Source organism: Megachile rotundata, chromosome 7, assembly GCF_050947335.1.
Source record: "Megachile rotundata isolate GNS110a chromosome 7, iyMegRotu1, whole genome shotgun sequence".
Lineage (NCBI taxonomy): Eukaryota > Metazoa > Arthropoda > Insecta > Hymenoptera > Megachilidae > Megachile > Megachile rotundata.
Window position 1 is genome coordinate 18,011,153 of NC_134989.1, and position 15,912 is coordinate 18,027,064.

At 49.4% G+C, this 15,912-nt stretch overlaps 1 protein-coding gene across 3 annotated transcripts in view; it reads right to left on the reverse strand.

Moving 5' to 3' along the window:
• The window catches only part of dac (dachshund family transcription factor), a 147,711-nt gene that overhangs the window by 25,081 nt on the left and 106,718 nt on the right, over positions 1-15,912 (reverse strand). For all 3 annotated transcript variants that reach the window (XM_012297463.2, XM_012297464.2, XM_012297465.2), the window contains exon 8: positions 12,584-12,667. In XM_012297463.2, coding sequence (XP_012152853.1) covers positions 12,584-12,667 — 84 coding nt within the window. The remainder of the gene's footprint in view (positions 1-12,583; positions 12,668-15,912) is intronic.

Sequence of the window (15,912 nt, forward strand, 5' to 3'; positions counted from 1 at the left end):
CTCGTCCTCGTTCGCGGACCACTGCCTTCTCTAGACGAAATCGACGTCCGACCATCGTTTCGGACTCTGTTGGATCACTGTCTCGGAAGAGATATCGAAAATCCTGAATAAATATTGAAAATTTTAATAATGTCGGTAAACGAAAGAAACTGTTTAATTATTCGTCGTAACGGTGAAGAATCTCGACGTACCGTCGAACCGAACCGTTCGGTCGAACACGGAAACCGCGTTCGAACAGACAGGGAACTGTTTCGACTCCATCGAGCGCGAACGAAAGGAACGAACGGTACATGGAACAGCGGCAATAACGGCAAAAGCAGCGGTGGCAGCGTTGGCGGCCATCGTTTTCGAGAGAGCATAGTCGTTGCGTAGGTGCAGGAAGGGTCCTGAACGTTCGCACTCCGCGCCACCTACCCTTCCCGTCGCCCCTGCCGCGGCTCGGTTATTGTTCACGTTAATTGATGCGTTATGTTTGATGCCGTTGTGATAGCCATTGTACGCGGGGTGTCCACTGATAACTGAGTTACCGACTGCGGCGACCAGAGTGCACTCAAACCTAATTATCTCGGCCCAGCTGCGACTGCCGCATTGCGTTGCCGTTGTTCGGCCCTGAAATCGTGCTCAACCCACCGCCTCTGCGACGATCGACGATCGGCTTTTCTCAAAATTTCAACGTTTTATTCGCCTCTATAATCGCCAACTTCCGTCTTCGAGTGTCTACTTAAGATTTGCCCACCGCGTTACCCTAGCACCACCGCATCAGCGTCGACGCATTCGCATCATTAATGTTCTCTTATTTGTCAAATAAATATAATTACGAGAACCTATGAAAGTTTTGTTGTAACTTTTGGGAATACCGTATTGGGATTAAAAAATGATTTTATTCACGTTTAGATATTACCGAAGATCGAACAGAGAAAATACCGTAAGGACAAATTCTTGGGCAGTAGCGATCCTCTTTGCGAAACGGCAAAGAGTGCCGCTATTCGTTCGTTAGCTATCGTCGAGCGATATGGGAGGAGGCCGATAACGAATTCGCCGATCGGCGAAAAAGCAATATCCAGAAGGGCCGGTACGCGCGTGAATTCGCTCGCGTATGCGTGCCGGTACGCCTCCATACATCCATGCATATCCATAAGTGCGTGCTATCGGCCGAGGAAGAGAGCCAGGCCGACAGGGAGAAGGTGAGGAGCGAGGAGATAGGAGAAAAAGCAAGAGAGAGAGAGGAAGAGAGAGAGAGAGAAAGCGGTTCGTATGCATCGTGCACGATCAGGGCCCTCTGGCGTATTCAAAGCTCGCGCCGTCGCTCCATCTCGAGGAATGCGGCAATCGATTATCACGGTCCTGCATATCGATACTACCGTCGCGTCGCATCGCGTCGCGTCGCGTCGGATAGAGGGCCGTCGCGGCGCAGAGAATCGCGCGGACTCGGACCCACGAGAGAGACGCGAGGAAGAGACGCGAACCGAGAGGCAGAGGTTGAAAGAGAATCGGTGTGACGCGCGCGAGCGCACACCACGGATACGAAGCGAGGGTGTCCGCTTAGCGCCGCTCTCCGCTACACCCTGCCCGCACGCACACGCGGCCGACTAATGACATCGGCTCCTCTATAATACTCGTGCCTCGAATATCATCGGCCCGATATTGCCACCGCGAGAGATTAATGTTTCGTCCTGGACCATCCCCCGTCCTCTCCGCGAGTCCGTTCCGATCCTCTCTTGCTTTAACGACCTTTCGTTGCGCCATCCTCTTCGTTCGAAAGGATCGAGAGCGTATCCGTTGTTGCCTGTTCCTCGATCGTCGTTAACTCGTTTTCCCGTTTCTCCGCGAAATTTAACGCGTTTCTTACCAACCCGATAGACGTTCGGCTATCCGCCCAGGTTAAAATCGAGTCTTTAGAGCGGTGTAGCGATCACCGGATACTGTTTGTAACAACTTTTACATCTTGTCTCCTCGTTCAAAGTCCCCGGAAGGGAAAAAGTTAGCGTCGCGTCTGTCGTCGAGCCGATAAACGTCACAGCTAGTCCGCCATTCTGGAAACTCGGAGGCGACGGAGTTTGGAGAGCGACGTGCAGCGGTTCGTCCGCGACGAGAACGCCAGCAACGATAATGGCGGCTATTAACGAGCCGTAGCAGGCGCGAAGGCACCTGAGCCCAAAATATCACCGCGATTAATGCAATTACAGCTTACAAGTCCCTTCGGCTCTAAGACCTCCTCTATTACTAATTCAGCGAACGCGCGGATGTTTCTGGCCAGCTTTCCGACCCTCTCTACGCTCCGATCGACTTCTCTCCTGTTCGACGACTATCTATCCGGTCGAACGGTAGTCACGAGATTTCGGTATTCGTCGCGTTTCGAAACGGTGGCCGGGGTCGGGAACGCTCGCGAGGGTGGATGAAGAGGCTGGTTCGAGCGGATTACGGTGTTTTCGTAGCCCTCGATACCGGAACCGGCGTTTGGCGGTTGCGGTTAACGTAATTACGCCGAAGGACCCGGAGCTGGCCCCTCGCGCGAAACCGCCAACGTCTTAGCTCCGCGTCTTACCCTGCCTCTTCGAGCCCACGCTTCGAGTCCCCTCGATTTCGGCTCTAGAACTCGCGTACCGGCGTCTGCTAATCGTTGGATTCGGCACCGCAACGCGTTCCGTACCGAACACGCCCTCCGTCTTCTCGGATCAACCTTCCGCTACGTTCTCGGGATTAAGCCTTTCGCCCTCGGGAGCGTCGCCCCGTTGCTCGCATCGAAAACGATGTCGAATCTCGCTACGCGAAAATACAGGGGATCGCATGACTGTTGTTAACGCGCGCAGATCGAGCAATTATCGGGGGACGATCGCGACCGATCGTCATCGTCATCGTCATCGATGCTCGCTACGAGGCCATCACGCTTTATTAGCGCGACGATCGGGACAATCGGTCCAATGATTACAGCCGAAACATAATCGTTAACGCGTACGACCCATTAATGACTATGGACCATTCTCGATGCCAAATTGGTGGCGGCGAATGGACAGCGGAGTCCGCGCGCCTCGCTACACGAACGGGTACGCGTGTAACCGGCGCGTAACCGCTCGACGCGACCGATGACGAACGTATTTGCGCGCCAGTTAATCCCCGTTACGACAAATCAAAACGTAAACGCGAATATCCCCGCGTTAGCATCGGTCGACGGATCACCCTTTGCCGTCCGATTCGCCTCACCCTCTCGCCTACTTTGCTCGCTTTCCACGCGGAAACTTTTGCACGCGCGCGGTGTAGAAGAGCGAAGCGCGTGCCTTGCCGGGAGCTGCGAAGGCTTTCTCTCTCGCGAAATCGGCTCCGTTCTTGCATAATTTATGAGATTCTCTGTCTGTCCGCGAGGCCTTTCCTCGCGACGTTATAATTAGAAATATGCTTACGGCCGTAATTCCGGCTCGAGCGAAACGAACAGAAGGGTGGATGGTGGGGGTGTGGTAGCGGTTCCGAAAAGAGGGTGAGCGCGTTTACTGCCAATAAGGGACGCATGCATAATAGAAAGCCGTAGATGGTAGTCGACCGACCGACAGAAGGACTTACACGAGAATGCTACTTTACGAGGACTCGTATTACGAGGGTTGCGGATTCGTCTTTCATGCGCGAGTGGCCCGCCTGGGTATCGAGTCTGTCCCGCGTATGCTCTTCTTGGCCTGCGCCTTCGCATCGCAACAAACGGAAAATTATTGCCTTTTGCGGCTCGAAATTTGCCTCGCAACCCAAACCCGTCTTTTCCGGAATTTCTTGCTGGAACACGAGCGGAACTCGCGATACTCACAACGTCGACCACACGGTCGAGCGCAAAAACGATAACGCCGCGGAATTCGGCTTAGCGTGATTCTCCGCATTGACGTCACCGACGGTTTACCGTGCCACAACGAACGAGAGAAGCTCCGCAGAGACAGGGAGAGACGGAGAGCTCGCACTCGGGGTGTCGAGTTTGCTCGCGCATCCAGAGTAGGGTGACACCGACCGTAATAACGGGTTACCGGTTACGCGTGGACATTTATTTATTTACGCTCCCCGCATTGATTAATTTCGCGTGATTCCAGGTTTCGTTCGCGTCGGGAAATCGACTTCGAACGAGATCGTCCGAAGAAATATCCTATTCATCGCCTGTCTGTCTCTTTCTGTGCTCTGCCGCGTTCGAGTTCCTTTAACAGGCGGAACCGATCAAAAAATCTATGTTTCTTCACGCTTTGAAATATTATTTCTATCACGTTACGAACTTGCACGCGCGATTACGAAACGAATTTCTGACGAACGATAATTGCCGCGAGAAGATTGAACGTACTCTGACAATCAGGATTTTAGATTTCAGATTAAATCGAACTAGCACCGTGCAACGTTTCCCGATGTACTCGGTTGAGAACGTGTATATTTTTACTATCACCACGGTTATTAAAATAACGTACGCGTCGATAATTGCGGAGGTGTACAAGTGCTAAGAGCGTCGGTTCGTTCGTCGATCGAGAGTCGATTAACGATATCTCGATCGATATGGCATCGAGTTGAAGTTTGCCGATAAAATTGGAAAGTTTGCGAGGAGAACTCATCGAGAAACAAAGCGGAACGCGTTTCATTCCTCGCCGCCCGCGACGACGTTCAGGTACGCGTAGAATTTTCGTCAGCGTATCTCCGTGCGGATCCGAGACGATTCGAGCGCGCACGCTCGTCCAAAGCGGGGGAGGATAGCTACGTATGCACACATACGAGCAACGGGCGCTCAAGTAATTCGCGCAATTTCATCTAAATTCCGCAGCAACGAAATTTCTCGCGTCGTCTGTCTGCTCTCTCGCGCGCGTGCTTACGTACAGCGAGCTTCCATAATGGTATTTCTTACGCTCTTTATTTATCACGGGCTGGTTGGTCATGCGCGCAACACGCACACTCGGGTCCACACACGTACGAGCACACACACGCGCGCCCGTGCTCGACGTTATTATGAAATACGATTAGGTCGGTACACCTCGGTACTCTCTTCCATTTCTCGTCTGTCCCCTCTTTCTCCTCGTGGCGCCTTCGGCTATTTCGAATATGCGAACACGTTCGAAGGATGCCGATGCTCGAAATACCGTGTGTTGCACGGATCGAACACGCTACTCTGGTTCGCGCCTTTCGTTTTGGATAATTTTATTCGCTAAAGGAACTTCGACGAACATTTTGTTACAGATTCTTACCAGAAACGAGACGCTTACCACGTTAACGCTTTTACGACTCGGCGTTTTATACAATCCATCTGTTTAAGTTCCATTTTCCATCTAAATTAAGACTACGGACACTTTTACTTGTTTCCTGCTATAGACTATTTAACACGAATTCGATAATAACATATAAGTTTAAGCTGAATTTAAATCGGGCAACCACTCGTAGCGAGAAACGAACAGATTGCGAAGAAATCGGTCTTCTTTCGTTCCTGTTCGGCATTTCGTGGCAATAAATCGCGTAGCAGGTTACGCTTCCGTTTCACCCCGACAGCAGGGCGTAGGTGCAAGACGAGCGTACGCGAAAGAAAAGCTAGAACCGCACTGCCTATTTCCCGGTGGAGCCGCAAGCTCGTTCGCGTAAATAAGTTGCCGCGTTTTATTTCTTTCTCCCTTCGTCTCGCGGAATATTTCTACGTCAGCTCGACGAGAATATTGCTCGCAGCCAGGTGCACGTTTGGCCAGGTAAAAGATATTCATCTCTCCGACTCCCGTGGGTTTTTATCGTTTCCTGTCCGAGATTAATTCTTTGCTTACCGTCGATCTTCTCGCGAACATTAATTCGTAATCTTTTCGAAAACATCGACGATAAACGACTCGAAGAGTCGAGTTCGTCGTCGGGTAAACGGCTGGTCTATTTTTACGTTAGGGGTTGGCACCGATGGACGCGCGTATCGACGCGTATCGGCGCGTACAACGCGTAAACGTAGAACCGTGCACGAGGCCCATCAGCGCATTAACAATTATATTACGGAAGCTCACTGTTATGCGCGAACGAATTCATACGTGTGCCTTCGGGGCTCCGTGGGGTGAAAGCAACCACCGAGGGAAAAAATACACTATGGGAAAAGAGATCCAACCACTTCATCGGAATACGGAGAAGCAGTTTTCTCTCGAAGTACCGCGTTTGTTCTTGCGTCAACTCTTGGGTACTTTTGGAAAACTCTCTCTCTAAAAACAAGCGCATAAACGAGTGAAAAGATTAGCGCATCGATAACCTTCGACCACGTCCATCAGGTTCGATAGGAAAATTCGCTATACATAAGGAAACTGACGGACAGAATCGGGTTCGTGGTTTCCACTGGCTTGATAGTCCGCTTTGTTGTAACTGGCGTTAGCGAGGGTAGACGAAGGAGACCCTCGACAGCTACGGTTACCCTTTGGTCGCGTCGTAACAGTGGCTGTGATTTAATTTTTTTCTCGCTGCGTCCAGGGTAAGAGAGAGAATGTCCAGTGTCATATTCACGACAAACAGGCTGGTGGGTGGTGCAAAGCGAGAGAAGGGCCACGCGATCGAGCGAAATCGAGCGGGGGTTCGTGCCGCTAACCGGGGAGCCAGAGAAACGAATAGAAGAGGCAGGGAGAGAGAGAGGGAGAGAAGAAGAAAGGGGGAGAGGACGAGTAGTCTCGGCGAGACTTAATTAAACAGCGGGCAAAGCCAGGTTAGTTCACAAAGTGACCGCGGCACCTACCCCTTCTAGCCAGTAGCATCGACTCTTCGACGGTATAGTCGATCTTCAGGGATATACTAGCCACGTATCGGCTTCCAACGTTCGCCTCTTAGCCGACCTATCGAACCCTAACCTGCCTTTTATCGCGTCCTTTCCCAAGATTTTACCCTTTTACCCGAACCAGGCCGATATTCTTGGCCCGGTCGGGTCTCGGGCTCGCGAGAAGGGACAAAGAGGATCGGCGACAAAAAAAAATGTAGTCGCGGAAAAATTAAAGCTTGGCCAGTTTAGTCGAAAGACCAAAAAGAGGCTTGACCGGTGGCGACACCTTTGTCGTGGCTGACGACCCCCGCCGCGATAGGGCAGAAGGGTTTATTTTCGCGATATGCCAGCAGAGTAGTCCATCGTCGTCGACCGACGTTCTTTTTATCTCAAAGCCATATCCCTTTTGCACCTCTTCTGTATTCCTCAATTTCCAATGAGTCGGAATACGACATGAAACGCTAAACTGCCACAAAGGGGGCAAGCCGACCAGCGAACGAACCCTTTGCCCGATCTGCTCTTTCCTCGCAGCGTTGATCCAGCTGGAACCTCTCCTCCTTCGTCCACCCCCTTGCCGCTTCGCTCTTTCTCCCTCTCGCCCATTCTTCGCATTAGCTTCGATTCTGCCCTCGTTATCGCTCCAAACGAATTACGTCGAGAAGTACGCGATCATAGAGATAGAGGTCTACGATTTTTTCGGAATCTACTTAGGAAGCTTAGCGGATCACCGACGATTACGCGATTCCGTCACCAGAAACGATTATTCATAGTTGACGTCGATCGGTTCCGTTGTTAACGACGAAATAATAAACTCGTAGCGTTGCATGAATCATAGCTCGCGATATTAGTTCGAGCGGTAAGGAATCCAGATTCGATCTGGCAGCCCGATGATCGAGTGGATCAGCGCCTACTCGGGTGAACAAAAAATTACAGATTCGAGTGTCGGTGCGGCAAATTACGCTCTCTTTTTTGGTCGATGTTTATGATAGACCGAATCAAAGTATACGCAACTGTCCCGTACTAGCGGCCGTGACGTCAAATGATTTGACACGTGTATCATGTTTATTGGCGGTGATACGTACCGCGATTTCTTCGAAGGAAAATCGCTAGCCGATTACATAGGGTAACGATAATAAGACTTATCGTAATGAACGTGTCCCACTCGCAAAGAGAATAATCGCGAAAAGAGCAACCGCTTAACTCCCCTAATCGAGGCTCCTAATGTTTGTTCGCTGCGTTGACTTTGTTCGCGCGCAACGATCAGCCGCGACACGGCGGGTTTCCGGTCCGGGATTCAATGAGTCAGAATGGTCTGGTAAAGGAAGGAATGGTCTCGTAGGCGAGGAGGGTGGTAATCGGCACGCATCCGCGCGCTGCTCGCGTCAGTGGCGTCGTCTAGGAGCGTGAACGACGTCGACTGGGACGGTTAGACGGAGACAAGGGCGAAACAACGTTGTTCGCATCCCCCGTTCACCCCTTGGCTCGGACAGAGTTACAATGCCGGAGAGGGTCCCAGTGATCGGTGTGTGTAAACGTTCACTTCAAAGCAAATCAGCTATCGTTACGCACCGTAGCACCGACGTCATCGATGTCCGTACCCGTTCTTGCTGTTGTTGTTGTTGTTGTTGTTGTTGCTGTTGTTGTTGCCGCTGCTGCTGCCGCTGTTGTTGTCGACGTAAACTCTTTTGAGAATTAGCTCTCCACTCGTTCGAGGATACCGCAACGATGGGTTCCTTTGCGATACTACAGATACTTCGGTGGTTATGTTAGTCACGGATTATTGATCGGAAGATGGATCTGCTTGGGAATAATTATAGTCCGCAATCGAGTATTGCGTCAAGATTCTTTCCCAGTTTACATTGCCCGGTATAAATAACTTTTTATATCCAGGCTTTGGCCGATTTTCGTGATCGAAGTTGAACAAGCGTACCTTCGAACGATGCGTATTTATCCCCATAATTTAAAATAGCGTTATTTTCCTGAACTTATCGTTACACTGATTCGAATTCGGAGGAAGAAAATATCCGAGAATCGGCACGGAACAGCGAAATATATTCACGATCGCCGTCGCCGTTTCGAGATAGCGATAGAGGTCTGCAAATAGCTGCGAAAACTCGGGGATAGCGTGACGATCCGGCACGACGGCGGTCGAAATGGGGTTGAAACGCGGCAAAGTCCCTCGGGTCCCAATTACACCGACACCCGATCCTGGCATTACGCGGCCCGGCTAATTCAAGGGGACGAACAACGAACGAGTATAAATCTCGACCGGTTGACTGTACAGTTTCAATTCCGTTTGTCGCGTTGCTTGTCGACAACGACGCGATACGCATCTTCGGGGATCGGTAGATAAACCATTATTCTCTTGCGCCGTTATCCAAAATTTTCCTCCGCTCGTTCTTTATACCACGATAGAGTTTTTCTTTCTTATTTTTTAACCGGCGTATAAAGAGTGTTAGGGAAATCGAAGAGAACGCGTCAAAGGGAGCCGAGACGAAAGGAGACCGGCAAAAGGGTTTAACGGAGACGGGCGTTTCTCTCTGGCGACAAAAGGTACAGGCTAATTACAGGGAGGCCGCAAGTTTCTCGTAAAGCGACAGCTATGGCAGCTGTCGGTTCCCAAGACGATGCTGCGGAGGTTTACGCGCGGCGAGCAGCGGTTTTTGCTAGTAGAAAAGCGAGCTTGAAACCGGCCAGAATTTCCGGCCACGGATCCAATCCAGAGCACGATCGTTCCGCGTTCTGTTTGTTATCACAGCCTCGATCGACCAATACGCTCGCGGCCATTCTCTCTTGGCTACTTCATCGTTGAAAAGTTACCGACGTTAAATCTGGCTAGTGTGTTCGATCCGCATCTGATCGGTAGCTCGCGTGATATCGGTGAACCAACGTAAGAGCGGTTATATACTTGTGGCCGATAGCGCATATTTTACTCGAAATCCGGTTAAACGTAAACTCGACGACAACGTGGGAAACGTCGTTCGCCTTTCTTCTACCGCGTCGCTTCGTGCGAAGGAAAAAGCGTTTTTCATCCTTGTCAAAACAGAGTCGTTAACGCGCGAGAGGACGAGGACGTTCTCCGTAATTCGTGGAGAAGATCGAAGAGTCGTCGCGATGGCCTCCCATATCCGCGTATCGGTCGTTGCAAAGGTCATCTCATTGTTCGACGCGAAGCAACGCGTGTCCCATTACGAATCCCTCGACTAGCAGGAACGAACGTCGATTCCTTGCAACCCCTGCCAAGATAATACGGTCTTCGAAACAGCGGGGGGTCGGAGATTTCAACCTTTACCGAAATGCCAAACGGGGCTTTAAACGGGCTACTAACACCGCGCCCCCTATCTCCTTTCACTCCTTCCACCCCGCTCCTGCGATTCCTCCCTGCTTATTGCACAAATTGCCTTTGCAGCCTTGATGCGCCTACCCTGTAGAACTGATAACAACGAGGTCGATGAAAAAGAGTATCGTACTTTCTGCATATGTACGACATCAAAATTCGAGAAACTCTTTCGTCTCTGGATTTCGATTTCATTCTTTATCGTTATTATCGTTAATTTGCCTCGATGTTTCTTCTCGTTGAACGGCAACAAACTGCAAAGCCCGAAGGAAAGAGGGTGTCCGATAAAAGGAAGACGTTGGTTCGTTGCGCGTACCTTTTCATTTTCTCGTCGGTCATTAGCCGAACGAGAAGACGATGGTCTTAGGCGAGCGGTTGTGTTCCGTCAATATCCTGGGATGATCGATCGTCCAACGGCTGGAACCGCAGGAGGTCTCGCGCAAATTAAGTATCGTCTTACGTGGGCCGCCGCCTTGAGGAATCCTCGAAAACGTGTTCGCACGGTTTTTTCGATCAACTGGACGAAAGTGTTCGCACGAATCCATCCGCGACGAGACACGACCGACGCGATGAATGCCGCGTCAACGAACATCGTAAATCTTCGATTCGATTTTTCTCGACGGTCGCTTCGAAACGCATACTAAACCGAATAACCTTTTCGTCTAAATTAGATATAACGCGCAGTAACCTCTGAGCATCGACATCCTCTTTCTCCCTAAGGAAGGCTAGGCGAAGTAGTTGAAATATCGATGACCGTAAGAAGGTTATCGTTTTTAATCCGAGAAAAGAGTGCCCATCGAAAGGGGGCACGAAATCGAGCTAAAACCGACGAACTCGGATCGGTTTTGACATCGATCACGCGAAGGAAAGCATAAGGCAGGAAGGGTGGAAGAGAGACGAAGGTGAAAGCAAAAGTTTCGCACGGGAAGATAAAGGTTTTGTGTAGTCGTTGGGGACGGTAGACTGTTTCCTATATTTGCGATATCGTAGAAGTCGCTTGACATTATGGGTGGCGACGAGGGAGGAGATGGCCTATTCCGTGAGACCGGCTGTCATATTCATGTATTGACACTGTGCTGGTTGACTAATGGACTGCTGTTGTCACAGGCTCGTGTTACCGCGAGGGCCCGGCCTCGACAACTCGTTTTTCCTAGCGAATCGACCGAAACGCGTTCACGACGACGGCAACGATTCGTTCGCGGAAAGCGCGTCGACAAAAGAAAAAAAATTTCATTCCCCTAGCGCTTTTGCAGGCTTCCGCCTCTGGTCGGTGATCTTTTTCGCCCACGGAGCGCAATATAGCTCGAACGCGGACGCACCAGGCACGCGGATATATTCCACTCGGTCTTCTACGCTTTTACATATTTATCGGTCCTCGCATTGTGCTCGCGTCAGCCGAGACGCCGACATCTTTTGCCGGGAAAATCCGTGATATTGAATTTACCCGCACCTACCTGACGCCCTTTCTCCTCTCGTTTCTCTCTGTTTCTCCGTCGACGGAACGGTGAATCGATTCGGAGGCGATTAAACGTCCGGTTAAACTGACGGTACCATTGTTCCAAAAATGTGCTACCTCCAATTGAGAAAACGAAAACGTTTGTACAGAGTGTTTCGTGACTGATGGGGTACAAAGATAACGAAAAAGAATCTTCATCTACTTTTCAACTTACAAACACTTTTTTAACGGTATTCTTTAAAGGTATTCTTTGTTGTATTATTAAACTGCACAGAAAAATGAATTATAAATCGAGACGATTGATTAATCCATCGATGATTCATCGACCAGCGAGATTCGCAACTCGGTCGCCAGATAACAGGAGCTCGAGTCTCCCTAAGATCTCGATCCCCGATCCAGACTCCAAGTACAATGGAGAAATCGCTTCTGTTGTTCATTTTTTTTGGACCGCGATTCGAGAGAAGAAGAGAGAACACCGGAGGACAAAGGGGAGTGGGTGTTGCAAATGGAGTAGGTGGTCAAAGAGGAGCAACCCGTAAACGCGAGACTATTCTATTACGGACTGACATTCGATACAAACTTGGTCGAACGATCACGGCCTTTGCCGTCCTCCATCCTTCCTTCCTTCCTTCCTTCATTTCCTTCCTTACTTCCCTCCACTTTCTACCCTTCCATTACACTTACGAAACAACCCAGACTAGGCCTGCATAATTCGAACGCTTCGGCGTGATTATTCAAGACGAGACGACAGACGTGACAAATAACAGGAGACTCGCGTTTGAAAGAAAGTATACTTCGCTTAATTTTGTGGCGGTGCACGAGCATAAAATGCGTTTGTGTCTCTGCGCGACCTTTGTCGTTTGATTTATCGTTTAACGAAATAACTCGACGACGAAACATCCGTTGGAAGCCTACCTTCTCGCCAGGATCGCGCCTTGTCGCGAATCTATCCACGAGACGAGCCGCTCGTTTACGCGACCGGTCGATTCGACAAAGTCGTAAAGAGTATCCGCCTCGCAGAAGTATCCGTAAAATTGCTCGATGGAATTTCATTGGACGACGAAAACAATGGTTTACTTACCTCGAACCTTCTGCTCATCCTGAAGCTGACGTTCGAGGCTGTCCTTTACTTCTCTTTCTCGAAGAACATCCATCTTCAGTTCGGCTGAAATCATAAAAGATATTTCGTTTTAATTGACGATTGTTACAAAAAGTAAATTAGGGAATAGTGAAACAAATATTGCTCTAATTGCTTCCAGGAAAATTATATTCACACTCCTAGAATAATTGAAATTGTAGAAGACTACCTTTTTTAAAACAAGCACGAAATGGCTAACTTTGTTTGCATCAGATCGATTAATAACCCCGTTCTCCTCTATTAGAGAACACAGTTCGCTCGAATCGATTTATAGATTTTAGAATGAAAATTAATACTTTGTAATCGTGTAATATGTCGGTACTTCGTTAACAAGTTAATCGTTAACGATAGGAAATACATCGATGTACAAATATTTTAACATAGATTTTGATCACTTTAAAAAGTCATTACCGTATCCTGTTTGCTATCCTCATTCGACAAATTTGTATACCAAAATTACTTCCAAAGTGTCTCGACGTAAAAGTGTTGACTGAACAGATTGCAAAGAAGACAAGTGTTTGTATAATAATGTTCGTAGCTCGAAATGTTCCAAACTCTCGTAATCCGTACTCGCACGCAACGCTAAAGTATTAACTAAAGTTTCGTTTCTTTCCTCGATATCGAATCATAACTTTGAAGACGCGTTGCTCGAACTCGCACTGTTTATTGAATTTAAATAAAATTACGCGTACACCTATAAGTGGATGAAACGGTACTTATTAATCGTGTATACGAATGCAAATGATTATAATACAAGAATGAATGTTGAAAGGGTCGAAATGGAGGCTCGTTCCATCAACAGCCTCCAGTCGAATTAAAGATTCGCTACGGTCGGTTTTCCTAAAAGATGGCACAAGTGGTAGAGTGGTAGAATATCGCAGTCGGTCTAGTGGGCTCGTGATTAAATTGAACGGACGATAGCCGGACCAGAGCTCGCGTAGTTACGTCTAATAGAATTACACCGAGACGAAGAGGATTTTGACCGCGTCGCTTGTCTCCGTGGTACGTTCGTCCCTCGCCATCTTTCTCCGTCTTCTCCATCTTCCCCTCTATTCTCTAGAGACCAAGCACGCTAAATTAGCCATTTCGAATCTCGGCAAGAGGGTACGTTCGCCGAGAGACTAGAAACTCGTCGCTTTCCAACTTCGCCGGATTCTCCGGTGAACTCGTAGTTTTGTCGAGACGCGCTTCAAGCTCGATTATCGACGTCCAGAAACCGAATCGATTACGTTAGCGTGCTCGAAGTCTCCCGAGAGACCTAATTCAAGTATCGTCCCTCGACGAGCCAGAAAGAAATCGGTTTTCAGCCTGTAAAACGTTTCCGGACTCTAAATCCAGCAGGCTAATTCGGTTTAACGGAAGAAAAGAAAGGCACTGGTGGGAGGGTAAACCACCCTCTTTCTTTCTGGCTGTCTGCCTCTCGAATTACATCGGTGGCCAATGAGCCGCGAGACTCGTAACGCGTCTCGCGGCTCATCGACCGATAACTTGCTCGTTAGATCGTTGCCAATTTGCGGACATTTCGCAGGATCGTTTCCGCAGCGATTCCTCGAACCGCCGAAACGGTAGTAACATTCTGTATTCGACGTTTTCTTTACTTTAAAATGTATACGTCAAACGCGTGGAGTTGTATTGGAAAGAGTATTACGATTCACGAAAGTCTGCAAAGTCTAAGCTTTCCAAGCCTACTTGGAAAATTCTCTATTGATTACATACGCGAATATCTGAAAGTTCTCGAGGTCCATTCGGTGAATTCAGCTTTAGAGAACGCTGCGATATTCGCGAACAGCGGTGGAGGGCAAAGCAGGGCAGTACGATGAGAATCAAGCCGGTAGATTAAGTAGGGCCACGTCTCAGCAGTCTGGCAGCAATTTGAGAGCGTTTGCGAGGTCCATTAACGGCGGTAACTCTTCACGACCGGCCGCCACGAAGATTCAATTTGAATGCTAACCAGAATAGGAAGTTCGCGCCGGTGCTACGTGTATACGTTACGCGGCTGCCCCTTCCTGCCCGGGCTTTCCCGTGTTCCGACTACCCCCTCGCCACCCTGTTATTGCCAATTTCGGCGCGTTTCTGCAGCCCACTTTGCGATCGTTTAGATTATCATCTCTCCCGGTTTCTCTTTCTCTCGTCGGCCGTGTTAGGGAGCTTTTCCCCGTCCTCGATTCCACCCCTCGCGCTCTCTCCTTCACCTTTCCCTCGGTACCTAACGTTTCCGGAGATAATTGAACTTTATTAGAGATCGTCGTCGACGGAAACGTCAGCCTTCCTGTTCACCCTCGGCCCGATTCGAATCCACTCGGTTTATCCTAGTCGAAATTTAAATTCTAGTTTTCGACCTATCAGTCGTTCTCGATATCGTTTATAAATGAAATTCTTGAAAGTTTCGTAAGGTTTTGCAGATCTCGTAGTCTTGCCAGCGTCGCAAGTCTTAAAAGTCTCGCGAACACTTTTACGACGCGTACACGTATAATGTAAGGATCAAAGTAATCGAGACTACGGAAGTTGAACTAAAATTTCGACTCGCGTTGTCTTTCTTTCCATCGGCTCCCGGTTCTTTCAGCGCTCGTGCTTTCGATTTAAAGGTTCATGGATACGAAGTTTCCGGTAGGCGACGACTTGAAAGTCGTGAAAATCAATCTTGGTTGGCGAGCAGAGGGTGCGCGACGGGGGGTTCGAGCTTATTGAAATTCGACCGCGAGCTAGCAGCCATTAAAATTTCAAGGATTAATGTTGGCCGTGTAGCTGGCTCGTAAGAAAACTCGCCCCCAATCGAGGGGCTGCCTTCTCTTCGTCGTTTCCCGCGTCAATTAGACGAGCCCTAATCGCGAGTCGCTCCATAAACCGTGAGTTACGCACGGACTCGTTACACGCGCGCTCCTGTCTGTATCTCCGATTTCCCCTTATTCCTTTTTCTTCGTGTCAGAAATCGTACATCGAGGGTATAGATAATTTTAATAAGGAAATTTGTCTAGTCTCGAAACCTCCGAGTTCCAACATTCTACCGAAGCAGCCATTTCGCGTTCGTTAAATATACCGAGCTGTGCACATCGGAGAACATAAGCCTCGGTCTGGTCGTTGGATGTAGCCATCGTCGGCCACCTGTTCAGAAGATTCGGCTCGCTAGAAACGAACACGATCGTCGAGGGGTTATCGCGAACGGTGTTATCGCGAGGCGTAATCGCGCCTAGTTCAGGATCGTCGGCGATAATGATATTCACGGTAGCTCGAGCACTCTGGGCCGGCAACAATAACGGTGCAACGGAACGTGC